The sequence below is a fragment of the Macrotis lagotis genome, chromosome 1, assembly GCF_037893015.1.
Source record: "Macrotis lagotis isolate mMagLag1 chromosome 1, bilby.v1.9.chrom.fasta, whole genome shotgun sequence".
NCBI lineage: Eukaryota > Metazoa > Chordata > Mammalia > Peramelemorphia > Peramelidae > Macrotis > Macrotis lagotis.
In genome coordinates, this window is record NC_133658.1 from 50,310,703 (window position 1) to 50,335,195 (window position 24,493).

Consider the following 24,493-nt stretch of genomic DNA (forward strand, 5'->3'; position numbering starts at 1 on the left):
AGAGCTGAGTCAGATTTTTAAGGCTACAAGTCATTCTCCAATTGATAGTCAAAGGATATGAATAGGCAGTTTTGAGATGAAGAAATTAAATTTGACCATGATTGTATGAAAAAAATGCTCTAATTTACTGTTGAAGTGCAAATTAAAACAACTTTGAGGTACCTACTTCACAACTTATCAAAGACTGGCTAATATGATAAAAAATGATAATTATTGAAGGAGATGGGGTAAAACTGAGACACTAATGCACTGCTGGTGGAATCATTCTTGAAAACCATTTGGAACTATGCCCAATAGGTATAAAATGGAGCCTACACTTTGATCCAGCAATACCACTACTAGGTCTATATCTCCAAGAGCTCATAAAAAAAGGGAAAAAGACTCAATATTTATAGTAGTTCATTTTATGAAGGCAAAGTGTTAGAAATTGAGGGAATGACCATCATTTGGGGAATGAATTAATAAGCTGTGGTATATGAATGTAATGGAATACTATTGTGTTATAAGAAATGAGGAGGTGACAGAGTTCAGAAAAAACTGGAAGACTGACATGAGCACATTCTGAATGAAGTGAGCAGAACCAGGAAAATATTGTACATAGTAATAGCAACATTCTGCAATGATCAATTATGACTGACTTAGTTCTTCTTAGCAATACAATGATCCAAAACAAAAGACTGATGATGGAAAATGCTATCCACATCCAGAGAAAGAACTATGGAGTCTAAATGCTGATCAAAGACTATTCTTTTCATTTTTTTTGGAGAATTTCCCTTTTTGTTTTGTTTCTTCTCTCACAACATGACTAATGTGGAAATATATTTCCAGGATTGCATATGGTTAACCTGCATCAGATTGTTTGGCATCTTGGGGAAGGATACCTATTGCATTAAGGGAAACCTGTATTTGAGTTTCTCCTGAGATGCAGTGTCTGTAAAAGAAATGTACACGGAGAACCATAGGAGCAAGTGAACCTTAAGAAATAGACATTTGCAAGTGCAGTAGTAAAAACTGGAGGAAAACTGGTGGCCAAGCAATTCAAAAAGTTTTCATAATAGGGAAGGAAGGAGAATCTGATAAAAATGAATGCTGAAAACTATCTTTACATGCAACTGAAAAAATACTATTAAAAAATATAAAATATAAATAGGTTTCAGTTAGCCCCTTCAAAGGGAGGAGTCACACAGCTGAGATTAGAGATTCTTTCAACTCCCTAAGTACCCATTATGGGTTAAAAGGGGATGGCTAAAGATACAAGCATTACTAAAAAAGAATTTGATGATAAAAACCAATATTCATAAACCTAAGGCTAACATCAAATCCCAATTACAGTAGCAAAGCCAATACACATTTATTAAGCACCGGCATGTACCATTTGTTTTTCAGTTGTGTCCATAATCCCATTTTGGGCAAAGATACTGTAGTGATCTGCCATCTCCTTCTCTAGCTCATTCTAAAGATGAGAAAGCTTGAGGCAAACAGGGTGAAGTGACTTGCCCGGGGTCACATAACCAGGCTGCAGGTCCTAGGTACTATCCACTGCACCACTTGGTTGTCCTATGTCCCAGCACTAAGCACTAGAGATACAAAATAAAGGTAAAAGACAGTTTCTGCCCGTAGTTAATAGTCTAATGAGGGAGACAACATACAACTATGGACAAACAAGCTAGAGACAGGATAAATTGGGTGAGTATCAACTGAGGGAAGGGTTCAAGAAAGAGCTCCTGAGTGATTAGGTGGTGCAGTGGATAGAGCACCACCCCTGGAGTCAGGAGGACCTGAGGTCAAATCCAGCCTAATTTACCTAGCTGTGTGACCACTGTCTTGCCAAAAAAACAAACAAAAAGAGTTCCTGAAGTAGGTGAGATTCTGATGAGGAAAGAGCATTCCAAGCAAGGGAAAAGTCAAATAAAATGCTTGGAGTCAAGAGATGCAGTATCTTATTTGAGGATGGCCAAGGAAGTCAGTGTCACTGGGTGGCAGAGGATATGTAAGGCATAAGGTACAAGATTGGAAAAACGTGTGTTTGGTAGTGGAGGGGGAAAGATTATAAAGATCTTATGGCAGTGTCAGAGGACAGAACGGAGTACAGTCTAGAGACAAGGGAAGGTGAAAACGACAGTCCTTAGCAAGAGACAGGAGAAGAGGGATTAATAAAAATGAGTTGAGAAGGACATCTAGGTTTCAAATTTGAGTGACTGGGAGGACGGGGCACCCTCAAAAGTAGTAAGTCTGGAAGGAGGGAAGGGTCTGTGGGGAAATCTGAGTTCATTTTGGATTGTTTCAGATTCTTGATACCGTAACAATATGGGTTTACTTCTAGAAATTCCGATTCATCCTATTTGTTTTACTACTAAATTTAACCATTCCATGGTTCCATTAAAATTATAAAAGAATTTTACTGAAAAATCAGCACTGTGATTGTTAAACAAAACTCTAGCTTTAAAACAAAAACATAAAACATTTCTGGCTTATGAAAGTAAAAGGGTAAAAAAATTGCTGTAAATCACCATTTAATATTGTTCCCAATTAGAAAACAATGAATTGCAAACCATCATAGCCTTCTCATTAAATATATAGTTATGCTACATTCAGAACAACAGTTATTGGAAGATTAAAAAAAAACTGCCATATCTAACTTGATTCTTTAAGCAGTGACATTTAAAAAAGCCACACACTTGCAAAGAAGTTTTGCTTAAAGAGGAGAATTCCACTGCTATAAAGAACCCTGAGAACTGGTGGCCTTGACAATGAGGGAGTTGTTGTTGCAGGAGGTGAACATGTGGAGCTATGGCACAAATCTCTGTAGTCTGAGAGGGTGGAAAAAAATCTCAAGAAGCCCTCCCCTCAATCAACCCCCATCCCAGTAAGAAGAGGTCTCAGTGCTCTAACTGCCTGAAGTATGTCACCTTTCCCCTCCTTGCTAACAGTATGAAAAGAAAGCATTTTCAACTCTTTCTACTGGATGACTTGAAAGAGGAGAAAGAAATCCCTTCCCCCACCTTATGGAAACCCAGATGCAACTATACAGTAACTTTTTTTTTGGCAAGACAATGGGGTTAAGTGACTTGTCCAAGGCAACAAAGCTAGGTAATAATTAAGAGTCTGAGACTGCATTTGAACTCAGGTTCTCCTGATTCCAGGGCCTACCCACTTGTGCCACCTAGTTAGCCCTATACTAATTTTCAAAGGAAAAACTGGATTATCTATCCAGAAATTTGTTTCCCAGCTACTACTTGAATATACCTATTGCATTAAGTAAGGGAAACCTGTATTTGAGTTTCTCCTGAGATGCAATGTCTGTAAAAGAAATGTACACGGAGAACCATAGGAGCAAGTGAACCTTAAGAAATAGACATTTGCAAGTGTAGTAGTAAAAACTGGAGGAAAACTGGTGGCCCAGCAATTCAAAAAGTTTTCATAAATATATTGGCATGGGGCAACAAAGTGGTGCAGGGGATAGAGCCCTGGAGTCAGGAGTACCTGAGTTCAAATCCGGCCTCAAACACTTAATAATTATGTGATCTTGGGCAAGTCACTTAACTCCACTGCCTTGCAAAAAAAAAAAAAATGAAATAAAAAAAACATTGGGAATATAGTCTAGAAAGTGGGATTTTTGTTATTCAGGGTACCAGTTGATCTCTGTCCATTATCTCCCTGTTACCTTAAAGCCTATCAAGTGATTTATTTACCCCTCTGCTTTTGTCAAATTGGAGGAGAATAAAAACAGCAGTATGAGCAAGGAGGTAAAGGAAAAGGGTAGGAAAAAGTACCTTCGTGGTCTGGTGTAGGAAGTAATGGAATCCAGGGGAGGCAGAGGGTCAAACCCCATCACAGGTTGGGATGTCACTTCCTTTAGAAAGGGATACAAAAATAAGATACTCAGGAAGGCTCTGTTAGTCCACCTTGGATGGTGTCCACAACACAATACATTTCAGAGGAAAGCCAACCACTAACTTACAAGGTTCCCTCAAAGTCAGACAGCTTCAACCTCAGCTCCTTGCAGTGCCCCTACCTGTCTTGGGGGCCCATGCAAAGAGAAACAGGAGATGACAGGGTCAAAGACTTGTGTCAAGGTCTTTCCCTCAACTCCATAGATCTATCCTGCCATTCCTACTTTTCTTCTGGGCTCAAGTTCTGAATGCACAGATGGCCAAATAGTGGGTATGATTCTGTATGCTTGGTCATCATTACAGTTAAAAATCACCATGGATCACTTTCAGGATGCATGAGGCATACCGGCCTTGTCAGATGCTGCTTGCTACATCCATTCCCCTTTCACAAATGAGCTCAAAAACAGCTAAAGGACTCAGCCTCATTCCATGTCTAGTCCTTGTTGAGGCAAGAGTTCTACCTCAACCTCCCTGATTCCAAATCAAGCACCCTATCATTCCCTCCCATGTCAATCTTATGGGCTTGAGAGCTCTGCACCACAATGCGGCAAGTCCTGCTGGCTCCTGCCCATTCTCAAGAGAAGGAAGAGGCAGAATCCTTCAAGGACTTCTCACAGCTGCAGTCTTTGCCTCTATTAAATCAGTGATTAATTAAACACTTAGTGGAGTAGAGGACTCACTTAGAAGGGAGAAGTTGGCCAAGTTGTGCATGTGACACTGTATAACACATACAATGCCTTCTTTTTCAGCTGGTGAGGCTCCTTACCAGAGGAAGGGCTGCGGTGGCCTCCTTCATCTCAGAAAGGATCACATGGCGATAGATATTTCTGGGGGCACTCTGGTACCGGACTTTCCGCCTAAGAAGGGAGGAAAAATAGAGGAACAAAATAAAGACCAACAAATGAAATAACATTCTGCAACACTCTAGCAAGCTGAGCTAAGACAATGTTCTGCTCAATGACATAAGCTTCAGATCTACACTTGTTCAGAGACATCAAGACTATGCCATAATAACAGCTTTATATTTTTCCAAGCAAAATGAAATGAGCACTTAAGTACCCATAAATAAGTTAATCCTATAGCCAATGGCATCAAAAGTTTCAATTTCAAATTCTCCAGAGGTCTTGCTGAGTGACAGTAGGGTGCGGGAGGAGGTATTTACTTTGTAGTAGCTACATCTGCTTCTGGGAAGCAGTTAAATACATTTTCCTGGCAGTTATGATGTTTGCTATGACACAGGCAGGCATGCTCTCTGGAAAATACACAAATAAATCTCAGACATAATCTGTATGCTACCACAAATCTTAACGTTGCAATTTTACTACTACACACAATACAAATTCATATAGAATTACTATGTCAACATCTCTAATGCAGAGCCAATCATAAAAACTAAATATTTAATGATTCAAAACTAGCAATGAGATCTTTCAACTTGTAAAGATGATGCAAGGAAATGGTCCCCCAAATCTCAAAAAACATTTTGTTTATTTTCAATCTAATGAACTTATCATGCAGTATTATTTTAGTTACCTTGTAAATACAAAAAGATATGTCTGTGTATGTGCATACCCACCCTTCTCCTAGACAAGAGAATAGCATCAAATCAAAACCTTGCTTTTTTCTTCTATAGCTCTGAGCAGTACTCTACAAACAATAACTATAGAGGCAACATTTCTTAAGTCATTTGGCACAAATCCATCAATTTAATGTATTTATACCTGTGCAGAAAACAAAGATGTGGTTATTTATAAAAATGAAGTCAGAAACAAAGGGAAAGATCCTGGAGTTTATTTTATCACTTACCATACAAGTTCTTAGGGGGCAGAGCTAAGCTTAAATGTTCACCAGTAAGGAATATTTCTACAAATTAGTTTCAATTTTACCTCAGCAATAATAAAGTCAGACAGATGCTTTGATTGCCAATACGGACAGTTAACAACTGGGCACAGAATTACTAACCTTCTTTCAGATTCCTCCACTATGGGTTCACCAGCATCTACTATCTGCAGCACTTCTCTGACGTTTGTTTCTAGCCAAGCCATGATGGTGGGATCCTTCCAGAGAGAGTATGTCCTCCCAATGTATAGGGCAACCAGCTGGGTCAAGGCAGGAGGTTGGCTATAGTAAAGAGACCATCCTGTAAATTAATCCATTATGGAGTCAGATCCTGGAAAATGCCCTCTAGTCCTTAATCACACCCAAAGGGCTCATGTGTGCCTTGATATTAGGTTTAAAAAAAAGGGTTTTTTTTATATTTCAAGATTTTCCGTTTATTTGTAGGAAGAATCTTCATAAATACATTAGAAATCATTTATTATTTGAAGCCTAAAAACGCCTTTTTGTGACTTTAGATTCATTTTAAGAATGCAATAGCCATATTTTGCTGGCATCATCATACAAAAAAATGAAGCTTAAGGGCAAGAAGAAAGCTGTTTTGTCCTGGATACCAGAACACCTCAATTCTATTTCTGCCTCACTCCTGAATCTCACTCTATAATTTCAGCTCTGTCCCCCACCCTCAGGTCTTACGATTTCTAAATTCAGTTTGTAAGTCACATTCTCAATTGAGTATGCCAAATTGTTTGAGATCTCTGACTTAGCTAAGTCTGTAACCCTGTTTCCAGTTCAGATGCTGGTCTGACCCAGAGTTCATGAAGTTTTCCTAGTCTTATTCAGAAGAAAAAATTAGCAAGATCCACACCTCTTATCAAAATGAAATAAGCAATTGTGCAAATATAAAGTGATATGACTGGCATTTTTAAGTTAAATTTATTTCCAAGTTTTCTGATGGATAAACTGATATACACCCCTCTCTGAGCAGTCAGGGAAAATTGGTTTAGTGTAATATAGTATAGATATAGCCTCTGACAGGTCACATCGCATGAGCTCCTAGGATGTCATCAGTTGCTATGGGGAAGACTTGCCATTCTGCCTCAGATTATCATAAGCATGCAATGAATTCCAATTTTTTTTTTACCTTATCTGAGTAGTGAGTCCAAAGAAACGATGAGCTAAAACTGCGGAGTCTGGGCGTACACTGCAGCGATCCAGCAGGGGCAAGAGAACTGCAAGAAAAAAACAGAGCTGGTGAGCCTGGTGTCCCCACAGCAGTGTGAGGGAGTGGCAGTGACCGATCTCTTTCTCTATTCAAAGTGAAGTATCCTCCTCGAGTGACCAGTAGCACAGATAAGAGTGGAGAGCTGTGTGGCCAGTCTGTAAGATAACAACCCATCTTGAAGTTGGTCTAGTCATTCGCAAGGGGGAGAAGACTGCTCAGGACACCTCAAACCCCAAGACTTTCCTTATGTTCTCCTAAGGATGTCCCTTTCCACTTCTCTAAGGAGAGATGCCACATGATGCCCTAAGAACATGCAATCAGCTGTCTTAATTATAAGGATCTTAGACTTAGTTTCAAGCTGCATACAACATAGATCCATAGGAAAAGACGTGCGTGCTAAGCTACAGGATAGTCTCAGTTTTCTAGTACTGGACAAAAGCAGTGTTGGCTGGCAGTGAGCTCTCCAGTGACCCTGGATGACTAGTATCATATGAGATGTTGCTAATTTTCTGAATCCCTGTACCATGGAAACTTTATCCATTGGCTTGAATCTAGGCAATTTATTTAGCTTTGCTATGTCCTAAAGACATACTTTCCCAGCTGATTAGCTGTGGGGCTTCTTACACTGGCCAAATATTTAATCTGTAACGTGTAAAAAAACTGGATGCCAGGAGAAAACACAATCTTTAAGTTTCTTCCCAATAATATCATAAGCCATTTTCAGTTACAAAACTATTTTTTCTTTTTGGCAAGGCAATGGGTTACGTGGCTTGCCCAGAGCCACACAGTTAGGTAATTATTAAGTGTCTGAGGCTTGATTTGAACTCAGGTACTCCTGACTCCAGAGGTGGTGCTCTATCCACTGTGCCACCTAGCCACCCCTACACAAGTATTTAAATAGAATTAAAAAGGATGGTAAACAGCAGGAAGCTGAAACCAGATGTTACCATAAAACTGGCTCCCTTTGTTTAAAAACAGAGCCAGATCCTCCCATGAAAAATAGACAAATCTGGTCTCATCTTTGTTCCTTTTGCTGATGACATAAGAAGGAAACAAGTATTGAAGTTCCTACTATGTGCAGCCTCTACACCAAATGCTTTGAAACCATAGTTCTGGAAATTTTTGCAAATGAGAAAATTATGGCAAATAAAGGTTAAGAGACTTGCCCCAGGTCATCACTTGGCTAGCTAGTAAGTGTCTGAGGCTGGATTTAAGCTCAGGTTCTCCTGAGACAAGTCTAGCTCAATGTGCCACCTCATGGCCTCTTACCCTTATCTAATGCAGATGTGTCTGCAGTCAAGAGGGATTCTGAAAAAGTTTCATTTAAATGACGTAGCCAAGGCACAAAAACTGGTATTTCACTGGAGGTATAAAAGAAATATGTATAAACTATCCTATAGGAAACATCTCCAATTATTTTTAAATTCCCTTTCCTACAAGAAGACCCAGTGACCATATTCATGACCTCACCTTCAACAGTCAAGTTTGTACTTTTCTGAAACATGCACTCAGTCAAGCAATCTTTCCAAAAGGTTTTACAACGAATCAGAAGTTTATCAGTCAACAGGAGCTTATGCTAATCCTAGAGGAAGCAAACAAGGCAGGGCCAGGAAACACTGGCTGAGGAAGGGGAGAAGGAGGGAAAATCACCCTAGACTTTTACATCACCCATTTCTATGCATCCCAATCCTGTCTGCATCTCAAGACTGCCACCCAACATCTGCTTTGCCTAGGCCCAGCCTCTCCAAAGTACCGCATATATCCAGAGTAACTGGCCTTTGAACCCACTATCCTGTTCTGTACTCCCAGCCTGAGCTCAGGGGATAAACAGAGGCATAGGGAAGTGAATTTTTAAACAATGACATGGTCAGTGTTTGGCTGATCAGTTTTGTCATAAAGCTTTATATTGGGCAGTTTATGGAAGGTAAATAGGGATTCTATGAGAAAATTTCAATTGCAGTAAGATATTTTCTTCCAAAATATCAATATGAAACACCTCAAAAGAAGATAAAGAGAGGCTTAAGCTGCCCGAGGTTTGTATCATGTCTGATTTCTTGTTATAGATGACTTCAGAGTGAAAAGATGAGAGAAGAAATAGGAAGAGCCACTAAGTGACCAGCTGTAGGCAGCCAGGTATTTGAAGGCCAGGGAAGGTGGGAAGGGAGACAGATAAGTACCCAAACATGAGCTTAATGGCCAATTTCAGGAGGTGGAGAATAAAAGAATTCAGGGGTGTGGAGGATCCCTCTCAAGGTACTCCTGCCACCTCTGCCTCTTTGGCTTTGTCATGAATAGGGGAGACCATTCCAATGACCTCAGCTTGCATGAACCCTCAGGCCTCTCTTCTCTCACCCTTTGTACCTTTCCTTTAGAACATTCTTGGGGCAGTTCCCTCCTTTGCTCAGCTGCCAGTTCCAATCATAGCCCACTAACAAGGAGTTCCTCCTACAGACACCTAACAAGCCAGCAAGTTTCTCTTTACCTCATTTCTCAAAAAATATACAGAAAGGAGTGAAATTAACAAAAATAAGAGCCATTCCTCAAATGATAAATAGTTAAGCAGTTTTTAGAGAAAGAAATCTATAGTCACATGAAGTGTTCTAAATCACTCTTCAGAGAAATGGAAATTAAAACATTCCAAGGTAATACTTTTCACACTCATCGGACTGGCTAAACTGAAAAAAGGGAAAGTGACAAATGTTGGAGAGGATGAGTAGAAATAGGCCTACTTAAACACAGCTAATGGATTTGTGAAGACATCCAATCATTCTGGAGAACAATTTGAACTATGTAAAAAAGGGTTTTTTTTTGATTCAGCAATACCACTACCTGGTCTGTACATCAAAGAAAAAAGAAAAAGACCTATTTGTACAAAAATATTTATCACAGCAATTTCTGTGGTGGCAAAGAACTGGAGATCAAGAGGATGTTCACCAATTAAGGAATGAATAAACAAATGATGGTGTATGAATTATGACAGACAAGGTTGAAGAGACTGAGGGAATATAAATTTATTTATGTACTTTTGGTGAAACTGAACTGGCATGGTCATTCTGGAAAGCACTTTGGAACTATACACCCAGCAAAACCACTACTAGGATTCTATTCCAATGAAATCAAAGAAAGAGGAAAACATTTTCTATTTATAATAGCAACTTTTTGCGATGACCAAAAACTAGAAACTACGTGGATGTTTGTCAGTGGGAAATGGCTGAACATATCATGATAGATGAATGTAATGGAATACTGCTATAATGTAAAAATGACCAAAAGGATAGTTTTGGGGAAGCTTGGAAAAATTTGTATGAGCTAATACATAATAAAGTGAGCAGAATCAGAACAATCTATACTCTTAACAATGTTATAAAAATGAACAATTGTGAAAGACAAAGATTCTGACTAATGCAATGATCAAGATGATTTCAGAAGACTGATGATGAAGAATGCCATCTACTTCCTGACAGTGTAGTGATGTATGAAATAAGCCAAATGAGACACAATTTTGGACACAGACAATCTGGAAATTTGTTTGGCTTGACCACGCATATTTTTTTATAAGAGTTTTGTTCTGTTTTTCTTTTCCAGTGGGAAGGAAAGGGAGATTTGAAGAAGAAAAGAAAAGTTTAGCTGAAAAAAATTAAAATAAAAAGAGGATATTATACCCTATTAAAGACTAGATGCACTGCTGAGAACTACGATTATGCTCAGAAAACACATCTGCTATAGCCACTTTTATTTCATATAATGAGCCACTTTTATTTCATATAATGATATAGGATTCAACAGAATAAAAAAACCTTGCCTATGCTTACATGCCAGTGATCTCAGAATTCAGAGGCACTGGTTTAAGGTTGCACCCAATAAGCCATAGGATGATCTGGCTGGCATGCAGAAGATAGCTATGGTTCATTTCACAGAACTCTGTTAGCGGCTTCCTGACTAGCGAGCTTAGTTTCCAGTGTGGTTCTTTTCTAGGTATGTTAGATAGCCTTTGAAGAGATAACAAAACTTACCACCAGGGAACATGATGAGTGCCTGCTGGATTAGGCGAGATGCATTCTCCCTTGCAGAACTCAGTTCAACTTCTGGGAGATCATCTTGTTGACTCAGAAGAAAATATGCCAGTGGAACAGAGAAAGCAAAATTTGGGAGCTGGGACAAGTTTCGATGACTCTATAAATGATAAAGAAATGAGATTTTTGACCTGAAGGAGGTGAAAACAAATATATATTTTAAGTCAAAAGTATATTATGCGATCTATCTGTGGGATCAGCCTCTTCAGCAGACATAGGTAAGGGCTCTTTATAGATTAACAAGAACATTTTATTAATCTGCTTTTATGTTGAAAATTTGCTCCACGTAGGCCAAAGCCTCCAATAGGAATAATGGGTCAAATGTAACAAGATAAAATTTAAAAGCGGGAAAAAATATCCTGTAATTGGATACCAAAAAAGAGAGAAGAATTTATACAACTACATGACACGGAGACTTGGTCAGGCTGAATTCAAATGGAAAAGACTAAAGTACAGGCACACTACATGCCCTTGTGTTTTGTGGCTGCTAAAAATGTCAACCCAAAAGCTTAGGCTGCATTAAAAAAAGATGTCTAGTTTTAGAATGAGGGAGGGTCATATAGCCCATTACTCTGTTCTTCACAACACTGTTAAAACTGTCCAGTTCTCAGCTTCACATTTCAAGAAAAGGACTGTTCATACGCCCAAAGGGCAACAAAACTGTGCATACCCTTTGATTCAGCAATACCACTACTGGGTCTATACCCTGAAGAGATGATGAAAACGGGTAAAAACATCACTTGTACAAAAATATTCATAGCAGCCCTGTTTGTGATGGCAAAGAATTGGAAATCAAGTAAATGTCCTTCAATTGGGGAATGGCTTAGCAAACTGTGGTATATGTATGTATGTCATGGAACACTACTGTTCTATTAGAAACCAGGAGCCGGGCAGCTGGGTGGCACAGTGGATAAAACACCGGCCCTGGAGTCAGGAGTACCTGGGTTCAAATCCAGTCTCAAACACTCAATAATTACTTAGCTGTGTGGCCTTGGGCAAGCCACTTAACCCCATTTGCCTTGCAAAAACCTAAAAAAAAAAAAGAAAGAAAGAAAGAAAGAAAGAAACCAGGAGGGATGGGAATTCAGGGAAGCCTGGGGGGATTTGCATGAACTGATGCTGAGAACCAGAAAAACACTGCACATCCTAACAGCAATGATCAACTTTGATGGACTTGCTCATTCCATCACTGCAACAATCAGGGACAATTTTGGGCTGTCTGCAATGGAGAATACCATCTGTAATACAGATAAAGAATCGTGAAATTTGAACAAAGTTCAAGGACTATTTCCTTTAATTTAGGAAAAAATCTGATATCTTATTGTCTGATCTTGTTACCTCTTAGACTTTATGTTTCCTCCTTAAGGATATGATTTCTCTCTCATCACATTCAACTTAGATCAATGCATACTATGGGAACAATGTAAAGACTAACAAACTGCCATCTGTGGGGGGGGTGAGGGGAGGGAAGTAAGATTGAGGGAAAAATTGTAAAACTCAAAATAAAATCTTTAATTAAAAAAAAGGACTGTTCAGCAGCAATGCATGCAGAGAAAGGTGAATACAATGTGAAAGAACTTTCAACTAAATTCTGAGCGGAGGAATTGGAACTATTGAAGGTTGGAGAATTAAATTTGGAAGGACATGATCATTAACCTCAGTTATTTGTAAGGTTGACATTTAAAAGAAGATTAAGTTTGTTTTGTCTGGCCCTAGAATTAACTACAGGGAGGCATATTTTCATTCAACAGATGAAAAACCTTCCTTCCAATAAAAGCCATTAATAGAAGATATGAGCTACTTGAGGGTCAGTCAGTTCCCCACCACTGTAGATCACACAGAAAACCTTTCAGGATGGGATATTATATATGAATGCTTCAGGGAGGAAATAAACTAAACGATGTTAAAAGTCCTTTTAAACTTCATAAACAGTTATGGTTCTCAGTCTCTACCCCCCCCTCATGGTCTTTGTTTATTTCCTGGAAAAATGCCCAGGCCTAGACATACTAGAGACATTTTGCAAGGCATAATAATGATGTGGAGCCTACAGAAACTTGGAGAAGTATGAGGAGATGGAGGTCAAGAGGCAGGGAAAAGCATTATACAGGTTTAACAACTACAAAGACAAAAGCTTGACAACATGTTATTTAAAAAAACAGCTTATAAGTATTATTATCACCTCCATTTTATAGAAGGGGAACTGAGGCTCAGAGGTGTAAAATGATTTGCTCATGATGAGATGTGAAACAGGTCCTTCCTGATTCCAGACCCAGACCTCCAGCTATTACATATTCTGCTAAAATTGAGAAGCTATCAATTCTTGACAATTCAGATGCTCCAGGGGAAGGAGACTTTAGAAAGGAGAAAAGAGGATGATAGAAAGAAGGAAAGAGAAAGACAATTCTCTTAAGATGTGATCACTGCTTTTCACTTAAGCAAGACATAATTAGCAAAATTATATCCAACCCATTGTCTGACAGAATCCAAAAAGATCCTGAAGAATGAAATGAATTTAACAAGACAAATTTTAAGAGTGATGATCTGGAGTTCTCAATTTGAAAGATCAATTCCATAACCACGAGATGGGGCAGCAATTCTTGTGAAAAAGAATTAAGGTGCCCTTTGTCCAGTGAAATGTTTGTTGATAAGTTTTTATTTTTGCAAGGCAATGGGATTAAGTGACTTGCCCCTAATTTATTATTTCTTTCTAAAAGTTTTAAATTCTCTTTTTAAAAACTTATCAGGGGCAGCTAGGTGGCACAATGGATAGAGCACTGACCCTGGAGTCAGGAGGACCTGAGTTCAAATTTGGCCTCTGACACTTAATAATTACCTAGCTGTGTGGCCTTGGGCAAGCCACTTAACCCCATTTGCCTTGCAAAAAAACCAACCCCCCCAAAAAAACAAACAAAAACAAAACGAAACAAAAAAAGAAAGAATTGGGAATGAGTAATCACAAAGGAGGAAGATATGATAAAGTTTTCTCATACACACATGGTCATAATCAAGCAGTGGGAGTAGATTTAATTCTATGTTGCTCCAAAGAAGAGAACTAAGACTTGGTTAAAAAAAAAAAAATAGAGAGGCAACTAGGTGGTGTGGTGGATAAAGCACCGGCCCTGGAGTCAGGAGTACCTGGGTTCAAATCTGGTCTCAGACACTTAATAATTACCTAGCTGTGTGGCCTTGGGCAAGACACTTAACCCCATTTGCCTTGCCAAAAAAAAAAAAAAGAGAGAGAAATAGATTTTTCATTCAATCAAAGGAATAACTTTCAAGTAATTAGGACTTTACAAAAATGGAAATAATTATTTTGCAAGTGAATTCCCTAACAATGACAATGTCAAAGTAGAGGCTAGAATGATCACTTGTCATGAATACTGCAAGTTCTTTCATTTATGGGATTGAAATTGATGACCCTCTAGAGTCCCCTCAAATGCTAAAATTTTATGATTCAAAAATTCTCACAACTCACCTCCCATTCTTGGAACATTCGTATTAGGAATCCATAATCCCTGGCTCGTAATGCCAGCAAATCAATAATCAGCAACAAGCAGAGGGGGTCATTATCTGGATCGAGGCTTTCAAGAGAAAGGAAAATGGGCAAAAGAAGAAAGGAAAGAAGCTGTTATGATCTCATCATAAGAAATTAAGTTACAGTTTCAACAAAACTTGCAAAGTACAATTATACAGCTTTTCTTCAGCAGGGTACAACCACCTTAAATGAATAGGTCACTGTATAGTTATTGTAAAGACACAGGTTATTTCATGATTCAAATGGTCTTAAAGACTTAGCATACACTCTATATGGACTGAACTGTTACCAGTTAAAATACTTCCTGAGATGGCATAGCAAAACAATTAATGGAATCTGGTAATAGACATTTATATCATCACTATCACCATGTTTGTTCTTCATTTTCGAAGACCATGATATCAGGGAGGTGAAGCCATGACAAGCACATGAATTGGATTTGAGTGATGGGGGGCTTTGCTATGTCACCAGCCTCACTTTCTCCTCCAGAGCCATATGGATCCAGTGGTCAGGTATGAATCAAAACAACTGGAGATGGCCCTACATGTGAGGTAATCAGGGTTAAATAACTTGCCCAATGTCACAAAGCAAGTAAGGATCAAATGTCTACCAGATTCAAACTCCCAGCCTCCTAAATCCAAGACCAGTGCTCTATCTACTTTGCCACCGCTGCCGATCATTTACCTTAGGATAAGTTTGCAGAATTCCAGTGCTGTTCGAGGGCAGCCTCTTCTCTCCAGGAACATCATGTGCTTGAAGAGAACTAGGTAGAAAGCTCTAGGTAAAGAAATAAGTTATACAGATAGTTTTGTTAAATTTTGGCCAAATAACCTCAGAATCTAAAAAACCCCAAGGATTGTTATATCTGCTCTGCTTACTTTACAGTGTTGTTATGAAGATCAAATAGATAATGTATATAAAATCAGTTAAAATTAGCAAAAATGGAAAGTGTTTTTCATTATTTCATATATATATATAAGGTAAAGGAAGTACTGAACTTATTATATTATACAATGGGATGTAAGGTTCTAATTTCTGACCCTCAAAAATTTGATTACTTTTCCCTTTAAAAGTCTTGATTCCAAGGGGTAGCTCAGTGGCACAGTGGATACAGCACCGACCCTGAAAGTCAGGAGGACCTGAGTTCAAATCTGACCTCAGACATTTAAATAATTACCTAGCTGCATGATCTTGGGCAAGTCTTTTAATCCCGTTGTTTTGTAAAAAAAAAAAAAAAAAAAAAAAAAAAGTTTTGACTCCAGAATTTAAAAGCAAAGAAGTGGGGAAAGTCACCTATTAATTAGCAAAGAAGTGGGGAAAGTCACCTATTAATTACCTAACACTGACCTTTATTTTTGGTTCTAGAAAAATTTGCAACATGTTATATAGGGAGCAACTCGGTCAGAGCTTCACATGAATACAATCCATAATGGAACAGACACAGACTTTGATTCTTTCACAACCTGTTAATTGATGAGTCTGCTAGCAGACCTTCATGACCTAGAGATCTAGATATCTTTGGATTTAAGTTTATAGAACAAAAATCAACACCCAGAAATGAGGAACAAAAATCAAAACAAAAAAACGACAAGTCACTAACCTGTTCTCTGTTCTTCGATAATCTAGTCTGCAGGTTCCACTGGTAAGACTAAACAAAGGGTGAAATGCGCATTCCAAACTGTACAAAGCTCTCTCTAAAAACAAGAGAAACACTATCAGGAACCATTTTCATAATGTTTACCAAATTAAAAAGTTCTTTATAGCAGAAGTTAATTATGAACAGACAGACACGTGAGATTTTGCAAGAAATCAATGTCTAATAAGGAATTGGAAAACCAAGCTGCCTGTGTCTTACCCCCGACTTGTCTGTGATACTAAGATAGGGTGTCTTTGATACTCATTATACCATCACTCAGTGGGAATCATCAATGTAATTCCCTTGATGTGACTAAGGCAATTAAACTTAAATCCTATATATGCTAAGTCATTGTGTTTTGCAAAGTATTGTGCTAAGTTCCACAAAGGAAAAAGGAAACAGTCCCAGCCCTCAAGGAGCTTAACTGGAAGAAACACCTGACAGATTAAGTGTAATAGTCTCTCTAACTCTTATTCAATGATAATTGAGTATTATTGAAGGGGAAAGGAAAACATCAGCTACTTAAGGTATAAGAGAGGGTTCATGGAGGAGTTGACAGAAAGGATTCTGACTGGTAGAGATGAAGAAGTGCACACCAGGCATGGCAGACTGTCATGTGACAGAAGACAGACTACAAGGTTAAAGAAACAGCTAATGATCCAGTCTGGCTGGAATGCTGTATTCCCAATCTGGAGAATAAACTAGATACCAGATCATGAAGGGTTTTAATGCCAGGTTAAGTTTGCCTTTTTTCCTAGAAGCAAAAAAATAAATGAATAAGGTCAATGAAAGTTATTAGGATAAAATGACCTATATTTCAAGGAAGATTATTTTGGAAGCTGTGTGGAGGATGGATTGGAAAAGAATAGAGGCTAAAGACAGGAAAATCATTGAGGAGATTATTGCAACAAACCCAGTAAAGAGAAGGGCCAGTTTGAACTAAGAGGGAGGTTATGTAAATGAACAGAAGGGAATGGACAGAGAATTTGTGAAGACTGACTAGGCCATATAGTAAGGGTGTGTGTTGTGTGGTGTGTACATGTACATACAATAAGGAACCATCAAGATGATTCTGAGATTATGAATCTGGATTAAAAAGCAAGAGAATGGTATTCTCAACTGCTACAGAGAATGTTTAGGAATGTTCTTTTTTTGGCTATGTTGAATTTGAGGTGCTGATAATCAAGATGGAGATGTCCCAGAGGCTTAGGGCTATGGTATGGGGTTGGAGACAAGAGAAACTATAGGATGTGTCAAGAAATTTGGAACAACAAAAAATGTAAATAGATAAATTTAAGAAAAAAAGAAATTTGGGAGTCTTCTCCATAAAGATCATAAGGAAATCTATTAGAATAAATAAGATGACTAAGAACATAAAAAGAGGAAATGGCAGAGGACAGAGGCATAGGTAACACATCCATGGTTAGGAAGCAAGAGATCCTTGCTGATCAAGCCAAGGAGACTGAGAAGGATGAATCAGATAAATAGAAGGAAAATCAAGAGAATAATGACACAGAGGTCAAGAAAGAAAAACATCCACAAGGTTGGTTGTTGTCTGTTCTCAAAGAGGACCAAACGACAACACTAAATTAAGAGCCTTAGGTGTATCTGAGTGCTCTATCACAAGTCAGGGACAAATTGTCCATGTGAACACCTGAGATGGATTTTCTAAACTTGCACCTCTGGTGTTTCCCTTGAGCTGCTTTATTTTTGCTTTGCTCAGATTCACCAAGTGCAGTGATAAAGGGTATCAAAAATTTCAGGGAAGAGGGAGACTGAAAGAGGACTATAAAATTCAGCAGTGGAAAAACATCACAAATAACCTTTGAGAGAGTAGTTTCAGTAGAGAGGTGGGAATAGAAGTCAGGTTACATGGAATTCAAAATAAGGGCACCTTATGCTGTAGTTGCATCTTGGTAAAATAAGCAGTACTTCCTGGAATCTAATAAAAGTACACATTTAGAATCCACTTCTCTTGAGGCTAAAATACTCTTAAAAGCAACAACAGAGATGGATTTTTGCACATCAGAAATAAAAACTTACAATCCTGCCCTTTCCCACGGCAAGTGACATCTAATTATTGTTAACTTTTACCTATAAGATCACGAGCCATCTCCTGATCCTCCTGGAGTCGACATACATCACTAAGCTGGAGCAATGAGTCTATGTGGTATGGGTTTCCCTGGAGCAGAAGCTGAAAATACAGAAGAAAACAGACAGCTGACAATGACAGCAAACACATACTGCTTAATGTAATTGCCCTTCTTTGGAAATTGAGCCTTTATGTACTCAAATAACATAAAAGTACTTAATAAATTCATACTTCTTTTACAGCATGTGTAAATTTTCTCACATAAGGGAATTAATACATTTGGAACTCAAAAAGGACCTGCCAGTTTTCAGATTCCAGAAGGACTCTGTGACCCGCCCTAGTGTTTGAGAATAATCACAGAATCTCTAAGTGGGAAGGGACTACAAAGGTATCTAAGCCATATCTGGAACAAGAATTCCTTCTCTAATATTTCCAACAAGTGGTCATCCAACTTTGGCTTGATAAACCTCTATTATAGAGGCAATAAGCTTAACTCCAGAGGCAGTTCCTTTCCATCTCTGAAGTCACTGCTCCTAGTATTGAACTTTGGGGTCAAACCTTTCTCCCTAACCATTTTTCAAATAAATGAATAAAGCTAACATGTTTCAATAAGTCTTCTCTAGAATAAGCATTCCAAGATTCTCCAAATGATCCTCATGTCACAATTTCAAAGACCTTCACCACAATCTGATTTTCCTCCTCTGGATTCTTTCTAGTCAGAAAATATCCCTCCTAAAATTGGTGCTCAGAGTTGAACACAACATTACAGATATGTCTGATCAGAGAACTATCACTTTCTTGGTCCTGGACATCCTGTCTCAAGGCCAAAGATTATGTTAGCCCTTTTGGCTGAAATCACATCATTGTTTCATATTGAGCTCTCAATGTTCTAAAACTCACATGTCATTTTCAAACTACTAGTTCTTATATTGACCCTCTCCTGTTCTTGTGAAGTTGATTCTTTAATCCAAATATAAGACTATTTTTATTTTTATTAAATTTCTTCTTTTTAAGATTTTGCTGGTGCAAAGATGCAGTCTGTCAAGATTTTTTTAGATCTAGTGTGTTAGTCATTTCTCCCAGTGCTATCTCATTTGCACATCTGAGAAATATGCCAAGTATATCTTTATTCAAGCCACTGATAAAAAATGTTAATCTGCATAGAGTGAACTGTGATTCTCTGGAAGCCTTCACTGGAGAACTTCTCCAAGCTCAAATAGGCTGTTCATGTCACTCTTTGGTTCAGTCAGTCAATCTGTACTGAATTCACCCTATTGTGTTGATTTTTTGGCCGATTAATCCATCTTGTCCACAAGAATAACATCCAAGACTTGGTGAAATCTAAGTAAACTATACCCACAATACTAGCTTGATATATCAAGTTAATAACGCTGCACTCCTCCCCCCCGCCTCCAAAAAAAAAAAAATGAAGCAGAGATGAGTCTGACCTGTTCTAATGAAGCTAGGCTGTTGCTTTATGGCATTTCCTTTTCAAGAGGTCAACCACCGTTCAATAATAAATACTAAAATTTTGTCACAAATAAAAAATATATCGCTTAATTGATTCTATTCTCTTCCCTTTTAAAAATCTGCATCAAAATTCAAGCTTTTCCAGGCCTTTCTCATATGTTGCAACCTTTCAAAAATTTCTTAAAATGGTTCAGCAATAACAACAGTCAATTCTTTCAGTAGCTGAGATGTTCTTCTAGGCTTACTTACCTGATTTAATCAGAGGCAGTGAAGTCCCCTCTTAATGTCTAACTACTTCTTGTGAGTTTTATCATTCTAATCCAAAAATCTTTCTTTCTTCCTTGTCAAATAAATGTTGGCAAGTTCTATCTCCTTACTATTGTCAGATATAATTGCTCCGTCAACCCTGGTCCTACACTTAACCCTCCAAGATTTTTTTTGCCTCCAGTACAGGTTTAAAAATATAAAATAAAATTCAAAAACCCCAATCCTGTGTTGTCCTTGACTTTTCTTGCCAGCCTCAGCTTTTCTGAACTATATAGTGCTCCTGATGCTATTCTTACAAAATGATTCCCAGATTTTGGAACTATCTTCTTCTCCTTGCCTATCTTCTTTTAAAAAAAAAATCTAAACTGTGTTACCTATATATCATATTAGTTCCTTTAGACATTTTCCTCACTAAAATTATTTTTCTCTACATTTTTAGAATTTTACTTGAGAGAATCCCATCCCTCCTAGGCTGACTTCCCTTGGAAATGTCTGTCCACAGGATTCTGCCAATCCTTTTTCTGGATTTGTCCACTCTAGTGTACAAGTGTGATTATCTGGTTTTGGTTTTGTCATCTAACCAAAAATCCTAAATTTACAAGGTTTCCAGGAACAAGATTTGGATCGACTTTGTGATCAGAATACGTAGAACAGATTCAATCCCAGGAACTACTCTGAAGCTCAGAGCTAACTGGAGATCCAACAGTTCTTAAAACCAGGATGTATTTCTCATTGATATACCTAAACCACAATCAAGATTCTTCAGTGGTATTTACCAACATGATAAACTGTCATGTGAAAGAGAGAAACAAGGGCAGGGCACTGTTGTATTTTCAGCTTTAAGAGTCCTACCTAGCTCCCAACCAGCTTGTGAGACCAGTCTAGAAAAGAAATCATGTTGTAAGAAGGTCTGTTAACAGAGATACAGGCCTGAGTTTGTAAGAAGTTTATCATTTGAGTTTTGTAATTCCTCGGATTCTCAACAATGTATCCATATCACTTTAACTTCAACCCCAAGTCTCAAATTTTCCTATCAAATTTAAGAAAACTGGACATGTTTCATAAGACTTCAATGCTGAAATTGTTCTATAAAATGTGAATAAATGGCTTTCCTTTCTTCCGAAGAAAAAGTTTAAAAATAGAAAAGTTGGTAGCAAAGCCCTGTCTTTAAAGGTCATCACACTTATTTATATAATTATTTCCCATTTCCTCAGCTTAAAGGACTCACACAAAGGAGCTTTCTTATTTCTAGTACTATCTGGCTTGAAACTTTGTTCTCTATTTTTTCCCCTTTGGCCATGAGGGGATGGGGTGTTATCACAACGCGACAGGAGTTCAATGGGATGGACTGTACATTCAGATTAGACATGCTCTCTTCATATAACATACCACAATATTATTTGGGTCCATGGACTCTACTGCATTTAGGAATTGGAATTGCACTTGCTGGTACTCTCGGTGATGTTCAAATGTGAAGTGCTGAACTCCCCTTTTTGATTCCAGCACTCGCATTGTAATACCTAGAATCAGTAGAAAATCTATCAGTGAATCAAGTCAATCCTAGCCAGTTTGATAGGGATTATAATATCTCCAACAGTCACAAAGCTATCTGAATTAATTTGGCAACAAGGAATAGTGTTATGGTTAGTAAAAATTAATGGTCTGTTTTCAAGGCCTTAAACCTACTGGAAAACTTCCATTTGACTGTATTCTCAACTCTAAATTCTTAAATTCCAGGGTTTTAATGCTTATTTCGGATGAAATATAAAAGTTAAATTTAGAGCTAAATCATTTTCTGAAATATTTCCAAACTTAATTTTAAACTGGTTTAGTCAAGATCTATAGAAAAATCTACTACCTTATATGTATATAGAACTTGCTTTAGAAAAAACAGACAACACTATTGGTACTATTTAAAAATATAATACATGGCTCTGATTCAGAAACCTGAATATAAAACTAATAGTCCTGGATTGCTTTAAAAACAATGCGTGAGAGTTGTTGGGGGATGGGAATGCCAATGTCCACATTTTAATACATCCTCCCATCCTAAGAATATGGAATGGGACACAGGCAATTTCACCTCCTTTGCCTTGGGGTGTTATTTGATGGTGTAGCTACAATGAGTTTTAGGTCTTTTTTAGTAAAGAAGGGGGAAAGGTGCCTCCTTCTCTCTATCAAGGACAGTGTTGGTCTATCAAGGACAGTGTTGGATAGGTATAAACATCTTAATTTTCATAAGCAAACTGTCAACTGGTACTTACAAATCCCAATTCTTCTGACCAACCTGAAAAAAATCCAGTTTTGGCCTGCCATTGTGATATAGTGTGGTAGTTTTTAACTTCATTTCTTTACAAAGAATGCCTTGGTTAGACATCTTAACACAAGACACTATTATCACAGATACCACAAAGACCAAATAAATGTTTCGTTACTGTAGATACACACAAAAAGATATTTTTTGCTAAGGATATGAGAAACCTAGAGGATATGATAAATGGGGGAAAAATCAGAAATTGCCTACAGCCATAACTTGTCCTAGAAATAAACATGGACATGAATCTCCCAGTCATGTTAAATTCAATATAAATCAAATGGCTTAAAAACTAAAGTATTCTTATGTTGCAAAATTCCAAAGGAAAAAGTTTAATTTTTAAAAACAAAACTTTGTTTCCAGTAGTATTTAGAAAAGTAAATGTGAAGAATATCTCCAAAGTCTTAATACAGCTTAAAAGCTATTAAATTTAATAGCTATATACCCAGTGTAACTAAAAATGTTCTTTATTTCCCAATATTAATATATCTGTGGGCAAAAAACATCCTTCCCTCCATGATCGAGCAGAAAAAAATCTTGACAAAAAAAGCTGAATGCTAGTTTCAGCACTCTCATTTACTAGCTACACAATCACTGGAAAATTACTTAAATGAGCCTATTTGCTTCCCTATAAAATAGAAATGATGATTCCTACTGAACTTATAGGGCTGCTATGAAGATCAAACAGAATAATTCACATGAAAGCATCTTGCAAGAGTGTTCCAAAATTACAGAGAACAAGCATGGCCCCAAAGAAAAAATGCATAATGACACTGACAATGACAACAGTTGGCATATGAAACTGTGACCAAAACCTGGTAAAAACCCAACCTGTTTTGCTATAGCGGGGCCAGGTGCTCTTCGGAGTGGTTAGCCATGTGCTTCGGTGGTACTGACGCTGTCTCTGTCGAGGTCTATGGATTTAAAAAAACATGGAAAATGCTTTATCTTGGGGGACAAATTCCTTCCTAATCAATGATGAAGATGTAAAATATTAAGAAATCTTCCACACTACAGGTTGCAACATTATAGCCATAAAGCTTTGTGGTCCCTGTAAAATTTCCATTAAAAATGATATTAGTGTTTTTTTTTAATTTTATTTATTTAAGGCAAAGGGGGTTGAGTGACTTGCTCAAGGTCACACAGCTAGGCAATTATTAAGTGTCTGAGGCCCAATTTCAACTCAGGTCCTTCTGACTCCAGGGCTGGTGCTCTATCCACTGAGCCACCCAGCTGCCCCCAAAACTGGTGTTTTAAAGTTTACAATTTAAAAGAACAAAATCACCAGTTGTTTTATGAGGTTAAATCAAGTGAAATGTTGATGTCAAACATCACAGATGCCAAAGGTGAAACAAAGAGTCTTGGAATGAGGAGTAAGAGAAGAGGGTCTCAAAGTCCAGCTCTACTTCTTGACTATCTTGGTGACTTTAGGTAAATCACTTCATCCCTGTGATTCTCAGTTTCCTCATCAGTAAAACAAGTAGGCACCACCCAAATTCTGAGGTTCTTTTTGATCTAAATATATAATTTGATTATCTATGTATCTTTGATCTGGCTTCTTATATCACCATAAAATAAGGAACATTTCAAAAGTCTAGCCATTTTAAAGCGGTGTTACCTAAGCAATGAAAGCTGTAACTCCACTAAGACTTTTGAGATACCCCATGGTAATTGCCTTGCTCAATTTCACATGGGATGTAATTCCCTAATTTTTAATAGTCTTTGTTCAAAATCTAATATCAAATTGCCAGCATGCTAAGATTTACCAAGTAAATAAATCAAAACTACCCGTACCCATATCAGACAGTGTATGTCTTACTGATGACAGGCAATACTAAATTAGGCATCAGACTTGGGATACCATGATCATCAAACATCCAAATGTCTAATAGTTGTTAATGAGTCAATACAGTCTGTAAATATGAGTTAGGAAAAAAATAATGAAAGATGACAAACACAGATGCACATTTTCACTTCAAAAAGGAACTTAGAGCCAAGTCCTTCTCTTTCTAAGGCCTTTCCCACACCATCACCAAGGGTTTCAACAATTTTGTATATCTACTTATTTTTCCAAAATAAAATAAGAGAAATACTATTCCTTGGTATTCACAACTTATTTCAAGAATGTCAAAAACTGTTTTAAATACTACCA

General features: G+C 37.7%; 1 protein-coding gene across 2 annotated transcripts in view; it reads right to left on the bottom strand.

The window, feature by feature from the left end:
- Window positions 1-24,493, bottom strand: part of TCF25 (TCF25 ribosome quality control complex subunit) — a 45,450-nt gene that overhangs the window by 2,147 nt on the left and 18,810 nt on the right. For both annotated transcript variants that reach the window (XM_074200736.1, XM_074200745.1), the window contains exons 6-16: window positions 23,173-23,255; window positions 21,417-21,547; window positions 18,293-18,392; window positions 16,163-16,256; window positions 15,247-15,339; window positions 14,503-14,608; window positions 10,968-11,127; window positions 6,874-6,961; window positions 5,856-6,014; window positions 4,660-4,750; window positions 3,774-3,853 (exon numbers count right to left, since the gene is read on the bottom strand). In XM_074200736.1, coding sequence (XP_074056837.1) covers window positions 3,774-3,853; window positions 4,660-4,750; window positions 5,856-6,014; window positions 6,874-6,961; window positions 10,968-11,127; window positions 14,503-14,608; window positions 15,247-15,339; window positions 16,163-16,256; window positions 18,293-18,392; window positions 21,417-21,547; window positions 23,173-23,255 — 1,185 coding nt within the window. The remainder of the gene's footprint in view (window positions 1-3,773; window positions 3,854-4,659; window positions 4,751-5,855; window positions 6,015-6,873; window positions 6,962-10,967; window positions 11,128-14,502; window positions 14,609-15,246; window positions 15,340-16,162; window positions 16,257-18,292; window positions 18,393-21,416; window positions 21,548-23,172; window positions 23,256-24,493) is intronic.